The sequence below is a fragment of the Salarias fasciatus genome, chromosome 6 (genome assembly GCF_902148845.1).
Source record: "Salarias fasciatus chromosome 6, fSalaFa1.1, whole genome shotgun sequence".
Classification (NCBI taxonomy): Eukaryota; Metazoa; Chordata; class Actinopteri; order Blenniiformes; family Blenniidae; genus Salarias; species Salarias fasciatus.
Genome location: NC_043750.1, coordinates 34,264,643 through 34,278,421, shown reverse-complemented (window position 1 = coordinate 34,278,421; position 13,779 = coordinate 34,264,643). Strand labels below are relative to the sequence as shown.

The following is a 13,779-nucleotide window of genomic DNA, read 5'->3' as shown; positions in this document are numbered from 1 at the left end:
CCTGAAATATAAAAAAGTCTAAATTACTTGTGGTAAAGTATTAAAATAAACTGTATAACACGTCTATTCGTTTATCTGTTTTCTAGCTCTTAAAGCCAAATATCTACACAGCCAATCACATGACCACAAACAAAGGTGAATAGAGGCTGTGGAGAGAACCTTTTGAAGTTCAACCTGAGCATCACAGATGGAAAACAGAGTAGGTATGCCAATGACTGTCACTGAACACACACATCAAACCTTGATTCAGGACCAAATAATTTAGACAACAGTTTACACAAATTGACTAATATCAGACACAGTCACTTTTGATATTCTCTGGAACATCTGGAACAGAGGTTCAGAATTTTGTGCAGCAGTTCAGTTTAAATGTCTGAGATCTTTACCACTACAGTTCTATTCCAGTCACAGATATTACCTGCAGATCTTCTGAAGCTTCAGCAGTTTGAGAAGTTCCATGGTCTGTACAGTTCCTCTTTCTGGACCTGAGAGACCTAGCTGGAGCTCCATCCTCTAGAGAAAACACACAAATTCGGTTTAATACAAGTCTCCTAACGTGTGACATTAAGAAGATGCAACTTTTTAAATGAGGCTTTTAATAATCATCCACTTGAGCTAGTACATCTTTTTTTCTTTACCAAAGCAGTTGATCTTTGACTTGACTTTGACCATCTCTTCTTACTGAAAAAGGAAACAGAATTATCAGTTTATATAATCATTCAAAGACGTGACAAACTCCATTTGAAATAGCTAATTTATAGTTAGCTGATAGCTAACTACATCACACATTTTCCTCAAAACATCACCTATTTCACAAATTCCCATTTCCTCCACTCACGAAAATTAATTTAACTTAAATTGATTTTTTTGTTTTAAAAAAAATGAATATATGCTTGTAAAATGTACCTGTATTTACTGCGAGGTAGAACAAGTCAGCAAAATTACATTTTCCCACGATTTATCATGGCACATTAAAATACCATCGACATAATTTGAAAAGTAAGAACTCGAAGAAAGCCTGTCTGTTAACTCGTGACAGGACAAAGAATTCAAACTGTTTGTGATGTAAGACTACATCAGTGGTTTCAACATCAATTTTATTGCTATAAGGCATGTATCTTATCGCTTGAATGTGGCTGAAATGTCTATTATTATTACACAGAGTCGTTCACATCGGGGAATTTGGATCTGTCCGAGGTGCTCTGGAATGCACCACATTGTAGCGCCGAAGTTTTACGTCAGTGATGGGCGTGGCCTTCAGCCGTAAAGCACGTTGCCATGGGAGACGCAGTATAGGAAGTAAATTTCAGCCCTTGTTTTGGTAGCATTTGGATCAAAGTAGCACATTTCCGGCTACTTATTCACCCCGTCTGCACCTTCTTCTTGTTGTTTTGATAGCTTGGACTGAAGTAGCACGTATTCCCGGCTGTCTATCTGCCCTGTCTGCCTCTTCTCGGTCGTCTTTGGGCAGGAATCGATCTGATCAGCTGAAACGCTGAACACCTCGCCGACAAGAGCTGACAAGGTAAGCATTAAAGCAGCGGAGGAATATAATTAAATGTGTCATAGCCTTCAGTTAACTAAAGCTAATCTAAGATACGCAGTTTTAACTATTTGATTTGCCCCAAACTACGCGGAGTCTCACGTTTGAGTCTGTGCTGACTCACAAGCACTCATTTATCCAACCCCACACCATGTTGTTCTTACATGTTTCTATCTTCCCCAAACAATCCAGCAGGTATTGACAGTCCATGAGTCGCAGTCGGAACCCCGCGCCCCGGGGTCAAGGGGCAGCTCGTGCCAAACAGGTAGCAGGTGTCACGCCCCCATCAGGAAACCTGTGCATGATGTGTGGAGGCTCCTGTGATTCAGCAGCTCTTCTCCTCTCTGTCTGCCTCGCTGTGCCTCTCAGATGGGACTGCTCCTTGACCTGACGCCAGACGGAGGGATGGAGGATGATGGGAATGATGAGGACCTGGAGGCAGAGCTGCTCAGTCTGGTGGGAGGAGGCGGAGGAGGAGGGAGACCACAGGGGAGGAAAGGTGAAGGGAAAGGTGAGGAGGACAGGAGCCACCAATATTCTGACAGCATCGTCTCTCTGTCGTTCTCATCCATAAACCACAGGCTAAAATGTCAGGGGTGCATGCAACTGGGGCGGCTGATTGATATGTACACCTCATCAGAAAGCTTTTTTTTCTGGACTCGTCAAGGCAGATGTTTTTCTTTTCAGCTTGATTTGTTTTGACCAGCTATTTAACATTTTGGCACAACTGAAGCACATTTATTTCTCTCTGCTGTGTCTGTTGAAGTAAAAATATTTCTATTCTTAGATATTTGATACTCTGCTTGTCTTTTTCTGTCCAGCTCCTGTTGCCATGGCTGAAATTGAGAAAATGGCGGCTCTTTGTATGAGAGACCTGGATGACGAAGATATGGGAGACGAAGATTTGGATGATGATGAAGATCTCCTGGTAAATGACACACACATGTTGTTATTCATGTTCACTGTGACCGATTACCCGTATTTGAGTTTAATGTGGTGATGAAGAGCAAACTGTCCTTGAATTTGCTGGTGTAATTTGAAATACAACTGTTCCACTTCTCAGAGGAAATCAGCTCAAAACCAGGGTGTTGCAGTGTGTCAGCAGGCTTCCCTGTTTCTCTGTGTAGGCTGAATTAAATGAAGTCCTGGAGGATGATATGGACTCGTCTCCCCCTGGCTTGCCTCCCGCTGTCACTCCAACCGCTCCAAAAGTGAACAGAACGCCCCAGCCTGCTTCTCCTGCTTCTCCTGCTGCCAGTGGGGCATCCGGATTGGAGTCCCGTCTGATGGAGCGTATTGAAATGTATACGACGGCCATTTCTAATGCCAAAGCCGCAGGAGAGACGAGCAAAGTGCGACGATATGATCGTGGACTGAAGGTGAAATGGATGGAAAAAATGTGGATGTCTATACTTTGTTTTCATGGAAATACTTCGACTTGGACCCTAAAACATATTGTATGATCATCGTTTATGTTGTTTTCTACTCCAGACATTACAGTCCATGTTAACATCCGCTAAGAAAGGAAAGCCAGTGAACGAAGAGGAGATGCCTCCTCCTGTTGCTCTCGGTGCACCGTCTAAAGCAGCAGGCCAGCCTGCGCCGTTTGAGACACCAGAACCCCCGGCACCTGCTCCAGTCCCCTCCCCTCCGGTCAACCAGAGACCCCAGAGAGAAGCTCCACCACCTGCTACAAATACCAAGCCAGTCCATCTGAGCCCTCCCCAACATCCTGCTGCTGCTGCCATCACTCCAGAAACGCCTGCTATCTCTCCCCTCACCCCCAGCCAGCCCGACACACAGCACTCAGGTAAACACACTGCATCTTTACAGGTGTGTTTGTTTTCTCTGTAGTGTCCTTCTGCATGGATCAGTCTTTCAGTCTGAGGCATTTTTTACTTCAATCAGTGAATCTTTTCATTTCTAATCAGACTAAATATCACAGTTTTATTAGGGAATCTGTTCACCCATAATGGAATAATGTATTGGTATAGTTATGATCACGTGCCTTTGACAGGTGAGTTTTGTACTCGGTTAAAATGGCGGCAAATAATATATATACTAACAGTTTAAGGAGTCAGGTCATATCAACACATGTTTCAATAAATTATCTAAATATTTGATTTACTTCTATGAGCTAAATATTTGTCTTACAGGTGAAATGTTTAGTTTTGTTGTTTTCTATTTTCTTCTTCCTTCTCCATGTTCAGAACTGAAACAGGCGGTTTTGGCGAGACAGAGGGAATACAAGTTAGCTGCCATACACGCCAAACAGAATGGTGCGATCGACCAGGCCAAACAGTACTACCTCACTGCCAAGGTACCATCAGCTTTATCGCCTGTGCATCGATGGAATTAGGCTTCTGTGATGACGATCTGAATCATATCCTCCTTGATGTGTGTAGAAACTGGACGCCCTGCTGGAGGCGGTGGACCGAGATGAACCTGTGAACCCGAGCTCACTGCCTCCTCCTCCCGGTAGGTTCAACCTCCTGAAGGAGACTCTTAACCTTCTTTTTCCTGCCCTTCCAGTTACCTTCACTGATTTTGAGTGCTTTACGACTTTGAATATTGAGAGATGAACGAGTTAAAGTCGGTTTTATTGGATGAAAATTCACACTGAAGAATGTTCTTAGTTCCTGCTCTCTGGTTGTGTGCAGGAGACGTGGTAGCAGAGCACAGAGCGCCTCCACCTCAGTCTTCATCCAGACCTGCTGCCCCAGCTGCCCCTGCTGCCCCGGCAGCTCCTGCCCAGGTGGCCACCTCTGGTAAGCCTCCAGCAGCCACTCTTTACCTCTAAGATAACGACCAATGCATGTTTTATGTCCATAAAGTGACTGTTGTTGTTGTTTTTTTTTAATTCCCTTGTCAAGACCTGCCCGCTCCCAGCAGTGTGGGTGAAGCCCTGCAGCAGAGGATGGACATCTACAAGTCGGCAGCAGAGGGAGCCAAGAGCAAAGGAGACGATCGCAAGGCTCGCATGCATCAGCGCATTGTGAAGGTAGACGCCAAGGAAACCACCGAATCAAAGAAGAAATCAGATTATATCAAACTGTTTTCCATTCTGGATTCAAGCCACTGTTCAAATTAATGTTGGTTTCTTGAAATGCTGTTGTAATGTAAAGCTTCATTCTAAATTTCAGCTGTTTCTCAAAAAATTATGTCATGCCATGTACATTTTTTAGCTTGTCTTTGCAGTTGTATTTTATGTACGAGTATTATGGCCTGCCATGCACACAGAGTGATCCCAAAAAGAGTCATTTTAACTCACTTGATGAGTGTTGGATCTGGCCGTTCAAGATCAGAGATGTGTGTGTGTGTGCGATTTGCTGCTTCTAACTAATGCAGTGTTACTTTCAAATCCTTTTTTAGACTGTTAACTGCTTTGATTGCTCAGTTGACTCACCAAAATATCCCACAGTAGGTTCTGTTGTGGAACATCATTAAGAGAAGGGATAGGAAAACCTTCAAGTTAAATGTATTTGGCAGCAGGAGAGGAAACGGCAGCAGGAGCTAAATATTCTGCTTTTGATCCGGCTGGAGCCACACAGCTGACACTGATGTCTATGTGGGAGTTTGTTTGTTTTTTTTTGTCTTTCCATGTGTTTGTTTTGGCTGTATGCAATCATTGTTGTAATTGACTTGATGTATAAAGTAAGCTTTAAAGCAATTCCTTATAATTTGCTGTTCTTGTTTTTAACAGCAATACCAAGACGCCATCAGAGCTCACAAAGCCGGCCGTCCCGTCAGCCTGGCCGATCTGCCCGTGCCGCCAGGTAGCCCATAAAACCAGGCCGTGTGTCCAGATTTGGCTTGTGGGCAGAAGTGTAAAGGGATTGCTGTGTGTGTGTGTGTGTGTGTGCTGCTCTTCCAGGCTGTCCGCCACTCCAGGGCTCAGAGGGGGGTCAGCAGCAGAGCTTCATAGGAGCGCTTGAAACGGCGATGAAAATAGCAAATCAGGACGAAGACGCAGAAGATGAAGACGAGGGTGGACAAAGGGAGGCTGCCAAGGTAAATGGAAAAACAATAAAGGCTAGAACCAAATGGCCAAACTGTTATTTGTGGTCCTGTGCAAACATGTACAGTAATGTGTTGAAATCCATGATTTAAGAAGTGGTCTTCTAAATATAGCATCTTGAAACGTGTTCGTGTCATTTTTGTGGGGTGCGTCTGCAGCCTGCAGTGCGTCCATCTGCCCAGAAAGCAAAGTCTCCTGCACCTCAAACCCCTGGAGGCTCCTCCGCTCCCAAACTGGGCCAGAAGGGTCTGTTCATTTTGTTGTTTCATGTCGGATTGCACACACGAAACAAAACATTACACGAGGCAAAGTTTCACTTCTTCCTCCTCTGATTTGTCCCCGCAGCCCAGCAGCAAGTGGATTTCTTGTTGCTACGGCGACAGGCGTTTTTGCGCGCAGCATTGCGCTCCAAGCAGATGAAGGTATGCCCCCTTCCTCCATGAAATCCCTCCAATCGTCATGTTTTTGGTGTTTCTGCTGCCCGTCCTGTCCCTGCTCGTGTGTTTCAATCGGTGCATCCGCCGCCTGTTTGCAGGACATGACGGGAGCAGCGCAGCACCTCCGACACGCCAAGGGCCTGGACCCCATGGTCGAAGCGGCCAAGTCCGGCCTGCCTGTTGATATCACAAAGGTCACATTACAAAGAACACACGAGGACAACGCAGACAGACTGATATTTGTTTGCGCGGTCGATAACGTGTGTGTTGAACATGTCGCCACAGCAGCAGCTGAATGTGTGAAGCGTGTTAACGGCAGACGTATCGCTGCCTGAATAGAAGGCAGAAGGATGCATGGAGTCAAATCAGCTGCTCTTCACCTTTATGTGTGTGTTTTGCTGTGTGTGTGTGGATATATATTTTTAGCATCATTTTAATATTCATGTCCCGTTGGATTTTCCCTTATTTTGTCTTTCTTTTATTTAACTTTGCCTGATATTTCTAATATCCGTGTCTGACTCAGAAGCGCAGTGTAATTACCCAGAACATGATGCTTGTGCCTCTGTTAGTTTGTGTTTTGTATCACACCAGCTTAGTGAGAGGTCTTGATTTCCAGGGGCTAGACAGACAGGAGACAGGAAACTGATTAGATTTCACTGCAGGTCTGACGTGAGGTCGCTTAGATTCAGGAAAAAATATATATATAACCAGTTTAGCTGAGAGCTGTAATTTGTAATCTTATTCTTTATACTTTTATATTTCTTCTGAACAGATTCCCAATGCTCCGGTCAATGAGGAGGACTTTGTCCTGGCTCGTTCCCGCACCTCTCCCGTCTCCCCTCGCTCCAGTGAGAAGTACCATGGCCTCCTGGATCTTCTGCGAAAGCAGTATGAGGTTAAACCCCGCCTCCTCATTACATCGCTCTGATAGTCTTATTATATTTTTCGAGTCTGACTATCAAGAAATCAGTTGCTGTGTATTCAGTAGTTTTAGGCTGATCTCTGTTTTTCTGATCCACATCCTCCTCCGTTTGCAGAAATGTCTGCACTTGTCTCATCAGTTCACATCAATGGGAAGCGTGTCCGAGGCTTTAAAGTAAGTTAGATATCCTCCATTTGCACATTTGGGTTTTTTTTTCCCTTGTGTGATGTTTGGGAGGATGTATGATGACGTCTGAGAGGCGTTTGTTACAGGTTAATGCTGCTTCTAGTTCAGTTATGACATGTTCTCTTATAGCTGATTTAATCTGAGTTTTTCTTCATCTAATACATTTTCATTCATCCAATATGCATTTCTTCATAATTTTAGTGCACTTGGTAACTCTAACAGACTGATTTATCTTCATTGTGTGAATGCTGAGGCATTCATTTTTACAGTTTTTCCACATTTCAAACATGAGGTGCCGCGTTCATGTCACGCTGCATATTTTGCACATTTTTCTCGACAGGTTTTTCACATAACTATACATACATTTCCCCGTCACATGTTCTGCATGGGAGTGTTTTTCTGCATTCCTTCGCTGCCATCATTAGTGCTGATTTTGCCGTGAATACACAGCAGGGTGGATCGTGCCGCTGAATTTTCCAATTTCAAAAAGCGTCGGAACTGTGTGTAAATATCCCCGATCTGGTGTGTGGAGTCAGAGGAGTCTGTCCTGTGGGACAGTCGAGGTTTGTGTGGAAACTTTGAAGTCTCTTGTCTGTTTGCAGGTTTGAGAAACTGTCCGGGGAATGCATGAAAGACATCGAGCTGCTGAAGGACTGCTACGCCAAAGGTCACCCGGTCCCCAAGTGCCGCACGGAGGAGAGGACCCTCAACTCCGTCAAGTCAGCAGCAAAACCGATTCACATTTCAAATCGTCACTTGTTTTCAAAAGATATTTGATGTTCACTCTCATTGATTTGATTGGTAGGAAAAATCACTTTGACCTCATGTTTGATCCATTTTTTTAGGGTGACATTTCTGTTGGGTTAAAGGTATACACAGCCTGGATACATTGGTTCATATAAAAACACATATAACCAAGTCAACAAAGATATATTTTGACTGTTTGCAAACCCGGAGAGGAACATATAATGTCCACACAGAGGAATCTTCTCTGATTTTTACCCAGGTCCTCTTGTTGTGAGGCACTAAGGATACTCGTTGTATCCATATTCAGGATGTTTATCCAGTAAATAAGCTGTTTAGACGTTGCAGTTTTTAATATCAGATAAAAATCTGGTTTGTTTGAAGGCTTATTGGTCTGATTGTTTCATCCCAGATGTTGGAATGAGTTTATTATTCGGAGAGTTCCTTGTATTGAAGCCGTCATCTGATGCCAACATACAATCTGAAAATGTTTGTTCAGGTTTTCTATTTACTGATCTACAGTTGCATCGGTTGTTTACAGTTTTTCGACATGAGGAGGATCGCTGTCTTTGAGTATGAGTCACGTTATGACTCAGTTTTATTCCCAGCTCGGAGTCTGAATCATTCAGCGGCGGTCTGACCGGCGGGGATGTGGAGCGGTCACCGTCTCTCACCGCTGACGATGCCTCTCATGCTTCTCTCGCAGGAGCTACCCCAACCTGACGCCCAACGACCTGGTGCTGTACGTCATCCGAGGCGTCAACCTGCCGGCCCCGTCAGGTCCTGAAGGCGTCCGCATTGTTTTAATTGGCCCTGTCGATCCGTGCGCGCTCACCTCCGCTCTCCCCTCCGCCCACAGGCGTCTCGGCTAATGATCTGGATGCAAGCGTCAAGTTCGAGTTTCCATTTCCCAGCTCGGTGAGAAGATTTCACCCAGGGTGAGCAGTGTGTGTGCATAGAAATGTGTTTTGATAAAATAAATGTGTGTGTGTGTGTGTAGGAGGAAGCTCAGAGGGACAAAACTAATACGATGAAGAACACCAACAGTCCCGAGTTCAAAGAGCAGTTCAAGCTCAACATCAGCCGAACGCACAGAGGCTTCAAGCGCGTCGTTCAGTCCAAAGGCATCAAGTTTGAAGTCATCCACAAGGGGTAACCATTCATTCTGCACTGCGATGCTGTGAGTTTGCTCTCTGCTGAACGCTCACCAGGCGTTCTCCCCGCTGCGTGTGTTTTCCAGAGGCCTGTTTAAGACGGATAAAGTCGTGGGCACGGCTCATCTGAAGCTGGAGGCTCTGGAGAACCACTGTGAGATCAGAGAGATCATCGAGGTGAGCGCTTCAACCCCGAGCGCGTCCCCGCAGGCGCGCAGCGGACCTGCTGAACCGCGCGGCGGCGCGCCTGGTGCTTTGCAGGTGATGGACGGACGTAAAGCCACCGGTGGGAAGCTGGAGGTGCGGGTGAAGATCAGAGAGCCGCTCTCAGGGGTCGACCTGCAGCCCGTGACGGAGAAGTGGGTGGTTCTCGATCCGGTCTCGCCGCTTTCTCCTCCAGAGAGGCAAAGGGAGCGGGTGAGTCCAGTGACCGATCCATCTGAACGTCAACCGTGTGACCTTTGAGTGGGAACATGGATTCATCTCCTCAATGAAGATTCACATGAACTTCAATTAATCCATCATTAATCTGACATGTTATTATCAATAACATTTACCATGAAACAGAAAATACATTCCCCCACACTATTAGTTTTGTTTATTTGGTTCTGATCAAGATGTAAATAGTTTGCAGCTTTCTTATCAATTTATTTTAATTTGTTTTCTTCATTCATGTCAAGTAGCTCATCCAACACTTGTAGGAATTTCTGCATCTAGTGGAAAGGTTTGATTTCCACCATTTCTCCTTAATGGTGGCACACTGCTTGATTTTTGTCTGTAGACTATTTGTCATTTTTACCATTATTTTTCTTGTCTTTTTTTTTTATTGTTAACCAAACTCAGATGGAAAATATAATATATATCTGATGTTCATCTCTGGCTTTTCAACATTTTTCTCTTCAGAAGTGTTTGGGTAGTAGAATAGTTTCGTGACTCAGGCGTCTGCACGAGATGCTGACAACATGTTGTGGTTTTTCAAGCTCATTGTGAAATTAGTGAAGCTCAAAACCGTCATTCAGTTAACTCTTAACTAAATAACTGAGTACACAGCTGGATTAATCTGTCAGAAGAATGAAAAGATCTAACGTCGTGTGTGTGTGTGTGTGTGTGTGTGTGTGTGTTGGGGTGTGTGTTGGGGGTCACAGGCTCCATCTCCGCGGTCTAAACCCCGACATGAAGCAGCCAGCAGAAGCAGTCATCCCAACACCTCCCCTCCTCAGTACAAGCTCCACAGCTTCAGCCTCCTCAACTACGACAAGGACCGACTGGAGAGGAAGGTAAACAGGTTTCACCTGCGCAAAGCGACGCTCCGAAGACGCGGCGCTTCTCATTACGCTTGTGTCTCAGATGGCAGAGTACCGGAAGAACCGGCGGGATCCCCCGCCTGACCTCATACATCAACACAAAGAGGTCACACACCGACTGCACTGGCAGAAATCCCAGCTGGAGAGAGCCTCTCCTGCTCTGCTGTCAGGTGATACTAAAACCTCTAAAAAAAAAAACCTCCCTCTGTTTTTTCTTCAGTATTATTAGTAGAAGGACTTTTTACACCACCATCCGCTGTCCTTTATGAACTGTTTCCTGCCACAGAGTATGAAAATGTGCTGCGCCGCTTCGTCCAAGGACTGTCTGAGTCTGTGAAGAAATACTCAAGCCAAGGCAACAGGGTGGGTGCAGACAGCAGGTTCACCGGTTCACATAAAGTGTGTGTGTGCGTTGCTGTGTGTGTGTGTTTCCTCATAAAACCCTTTCCATCCTTTCGCGCAGGACGCTGCCAAAGATGCGCTCGGCAGGATGAAGATGGTGGAGAACGAGGTGAGGGCGGCTGCGTCGCGGCTCGTTTGTCATCTTTACGCGTGCGGATCCAGACTACAGAACCTGCGTCCCGTCTGTGTTTCAGCTGGAGGCGCTGAGAAGGAAACGCACGGGATGAGGAGGAGGAGGAGGAGGAGCGAAGGAGGCGGAGACCTGGCTGGAGTACTGTTATCTCTCGTGCGCTCTCATACACACAACCCATATGCAAACACTACAGTGGCTACAGTTAGCACCGTTAGCATGATCCATCGCTGCTCATGTCCAAAAAACATCTGCATGAACCAGTCAGTCGCTCCCGTAACCCGCGTCACGCTCAGCCACGCAAAATCAATACCATTCCTGTACGTACAAAGGGAAAGCAGTGAACTCTGGAGAGAGGGGAGGGAGACTTATTTGCACTTAAAGCAGACGAACACTACAGAAAAACTAAACTGAATCTTTGCAGACTTCAGTTGCATTAAATGATTTGTATTTTTTTTTCTAATCACAATTATTCTTTTAGAATCAGCTGTAAGCAGAGTTGATGTTCTACATTTGACCCCTGTGTGTGTGTGTGTGTGTGTGTGTGCGCGCGCGCGCTCTGAGCTGTGTTTAACCAATGAGCCGAGGTGTTTTTAACCCTTTCCCCCCATATTTTATGCGTGTAATGAGCTTAATCTAATCTGTCTGCTCCAGTGTTCCCAGATTACAGTAATCTGCTCCGTTTGGAGTGCTGTGATATGGGAATAAAAAAAAAAAAAAAAAACATGGCTTCGGGGTGCTGCTGCCTACATCCCATAATGAGGGATTAGTGTTTATGTCACCAAGGAGACGAGTGGATGAGCCGTGGAGTCGCCTTTGGGGGGGCAGGGAGGAGGAGGTGTTAACAGCGGAGCATGAATGTGCTCTAAGCTCAGCTTTGCTGGAGGATCGCTGCTCCCCTCCTTCATCAGCTGTTTCTTCTTTGTTGTCGTTCTCATCTTTTTTCCCCCCTCGATTATTTTCGTTAACGCAGATTATTCTCTCACTGTAAACTCCCACCACCTGGAAAACTCACAACTCTGGAAGAGTATCTGAACACAGAGGAGATCCTCTCCCGTCAGTCGGCGGCCTCGTCACAGATTTTGTGGGATGTAGTTTGCGCGGTCTGCCTCGGCCCCTCTGAGCACAGCAGACTCTAAAACGTCCGTCCGCAGTGTGACATGCCAGTGTGTGTCCGTGCGGCCGGGTGATCGCTCACTTCTATTTCAGTTCCCCCACAGACATTGGAGTCCTTTCACAAATTCAATCCAGACTAATCTGTGAACATGTTGTTATAAACACTCTGCAAATGAATAATCCACCACAAGAGCACTTCTCGCTCAGTTTCGAAGCCTGACGTGCGTCGCCTGGGCGGCCGTGAACTTTGAGCTCCAGTTAACCCTTTACTGGGTCGAGGTTCGAGGAGTTTTTTTATACACTGAGTTCATCACAATATATCTGAACTTCAGGCATGAGTATATTTAAATCGGCGCTCTGTAAAGGGTTAATTCATAACATCCTTTTTCTTATCACATTGGATGACCTGCGACGGTGCTCCATGGCGAGTGTATCCAGCCAGGATGAAGCAGACTGCTTGAACCGTGTCTCTCTTCATGTTTGTCTCACGTCTCAGTTTTGAGGATGTCCATGATTTTTTTTTTTTTTTTTTTTTGCTCACATGATTCGTCAGATAAGCATGCATTTGCAATAATCCACCACTGCCACCCTCCATTAGCAAGTAATCCTGGTTAAAGTTGGACACACACACACCCACACACTTGCTTTTTTTTTTTAACCCAGACAAACTATCCTCGGAGTCTGTAAACGTGCTTCAGCTCACCTGGTGGTTTCAGAGCAGGGAAATTTGAATAAGCCTCTCCTCATAACAGCATCACTATCTTTACAATCTACACAGCTCGTTTTGTCTAGACTTGATATTTCACGGATTTGTGCTGCTCATCCAGGCGGCGCCAAACTTAATGTGCAGACAACAAGACAAGTCTCCTGAATGTTTCTCCGCGGTGCAGTTTAAATTCAGTTTCATTTGGAAAGCTCTGCGTTATGGCAGAGTTTAGAAATGTAATCTCAAAGTGTGGTGACTCGGTGGATTACACAACTCCTGTGATTTTCAGCGGTCTGCTAACAGTTTACATCGTTAATGAATAGAACCCAAGTAATTGATTCAATACTTGGATTTTCATTACTGAGTAATCTTCCGATTGTTTTCTGGTTGAATTGTTTACTGAAGCCCAAACAAGCTCTTCAGATTCTTTAGATTCTCTCCCAAACAGAAGAAATATCCAATACATCATTCGATTCACAAAATAAACCTCAGGAAGCTTTTTTTTTTTCATATGTTTGATGTTATTTAATATTTCTTGATCTACATACACGGTCTTTGAATATAATCACACACTATTTAGTTAATTGTCTGGGATCACAGCTTCTTTGAAACAGCGGAAATGTTTTGTTCAAATAAGTTAATTGAATACAGTTGATGTTGTTAATAGAAGTGTGAAGTGAGAATGGTGACGGCTGACAAAGCTAACTGACAGTTTACAAATGGACACTAAGAAGTAACTGGCAAGTTGATTTAAAATGTAAAGCCTCACAGCTTCGGTTGGGGAGAGCATTTCTCCTTGATCAAACCTGGACGAGACGCTGAAGCTCCGATGAAACTCTGTAGCAGCTGCATCACAAAAAAGCGCTCCGGCTCCCACCTTCTGATATAGAAATATATATTTTTGTTTAACTCAAAGCTTTAACACACAAACACACTCCTGCCACATCGCCCCGCTCCTCCAATAACCTCATGGCCTCAGAGGCTGTCCTGTTGTCGTGGCAACCAGCTCATCAGCATTCAGCGTGGCGTGTGGACGGTCAGGTCCCGGCAGAGAGACATATTGTTAAAGTTTGTCCTGCTGGTGACTCACACTCCTTCTCAGTTATTTACTCATTTG

At 45.1% G+C, this 13,779-nt stretch overlaps 1 protein-coding gene across 3 annotated transcripts; it reads left to right on the top strand.

Annotated features, from left to right (window-relative positions):
- The first annotated feature begins 1,266 nt into the window (after positions 1–1,266).
- LOC115390833 (coiled-coil and C2 domain-containing protein 1A-like) lies at positions 1,267–11,564 on the top strand. 3 transcript variants are annotated; one of them, XM_030094848.1, is made up of 29 exons: positions 1,280–1,299; positions 1,399–1,525; positions 1,736–1,808; positions 1,913–2,054; positions 2,365–2,471; positions 2,671–2,922; positions 3,035–3,353; positions 3,754–3,863; positions 3,949–4,021; positions 4,204–4,311; positions 4,417–4,544; positions 5,247–5,319; positions 5,418–5,554; positions 5,720–5,807; positions 5,907–5,983; positions 6,097–6,192; positions 6,771–6,893; positions 7,036–7,094; positions 7,709–7,825; positions 8,557–8,630; positions 8,710–8,768; positions 8,851–9,002; positions 9,091–9,181; positions 9,266–9,421; positions 10,150–10,281; positions 10,352–10,478; positions 10,595–10,671; positions 10,772–10,819; positions 10,905–11,564. In XM_030094848.1, the coding sequence occupies exons 3-29, from the start codon at positions 1,752–1,754 to the stop codon at positions 10,935–10,937; spliced, it is 3,015 nt and encodes a 1,004-aa protein (XP_029950708.1). In that variant the 5' UTR covers positions 1,280–1,299; positions 1,399–1,525; positions 1,736–1,751; the 3' UTR covers positions 10,938–11,564. The 3 variants fall into 3 exon arrangements, with proteins under 3 accessions (XP_029950709.1, XP_029950707.1, XP_029950708.1); XM_030094849.1 differs by having other exon boundaries at positions 1,267–1,525; positions 1,739–1,808; XM_030094847.1 differs by having other exon boundaries at positions 1,267–1,525.
- The last annotated feature ends 2,215 nt before the right edge of the window (positions 11,565–13,779 follow it).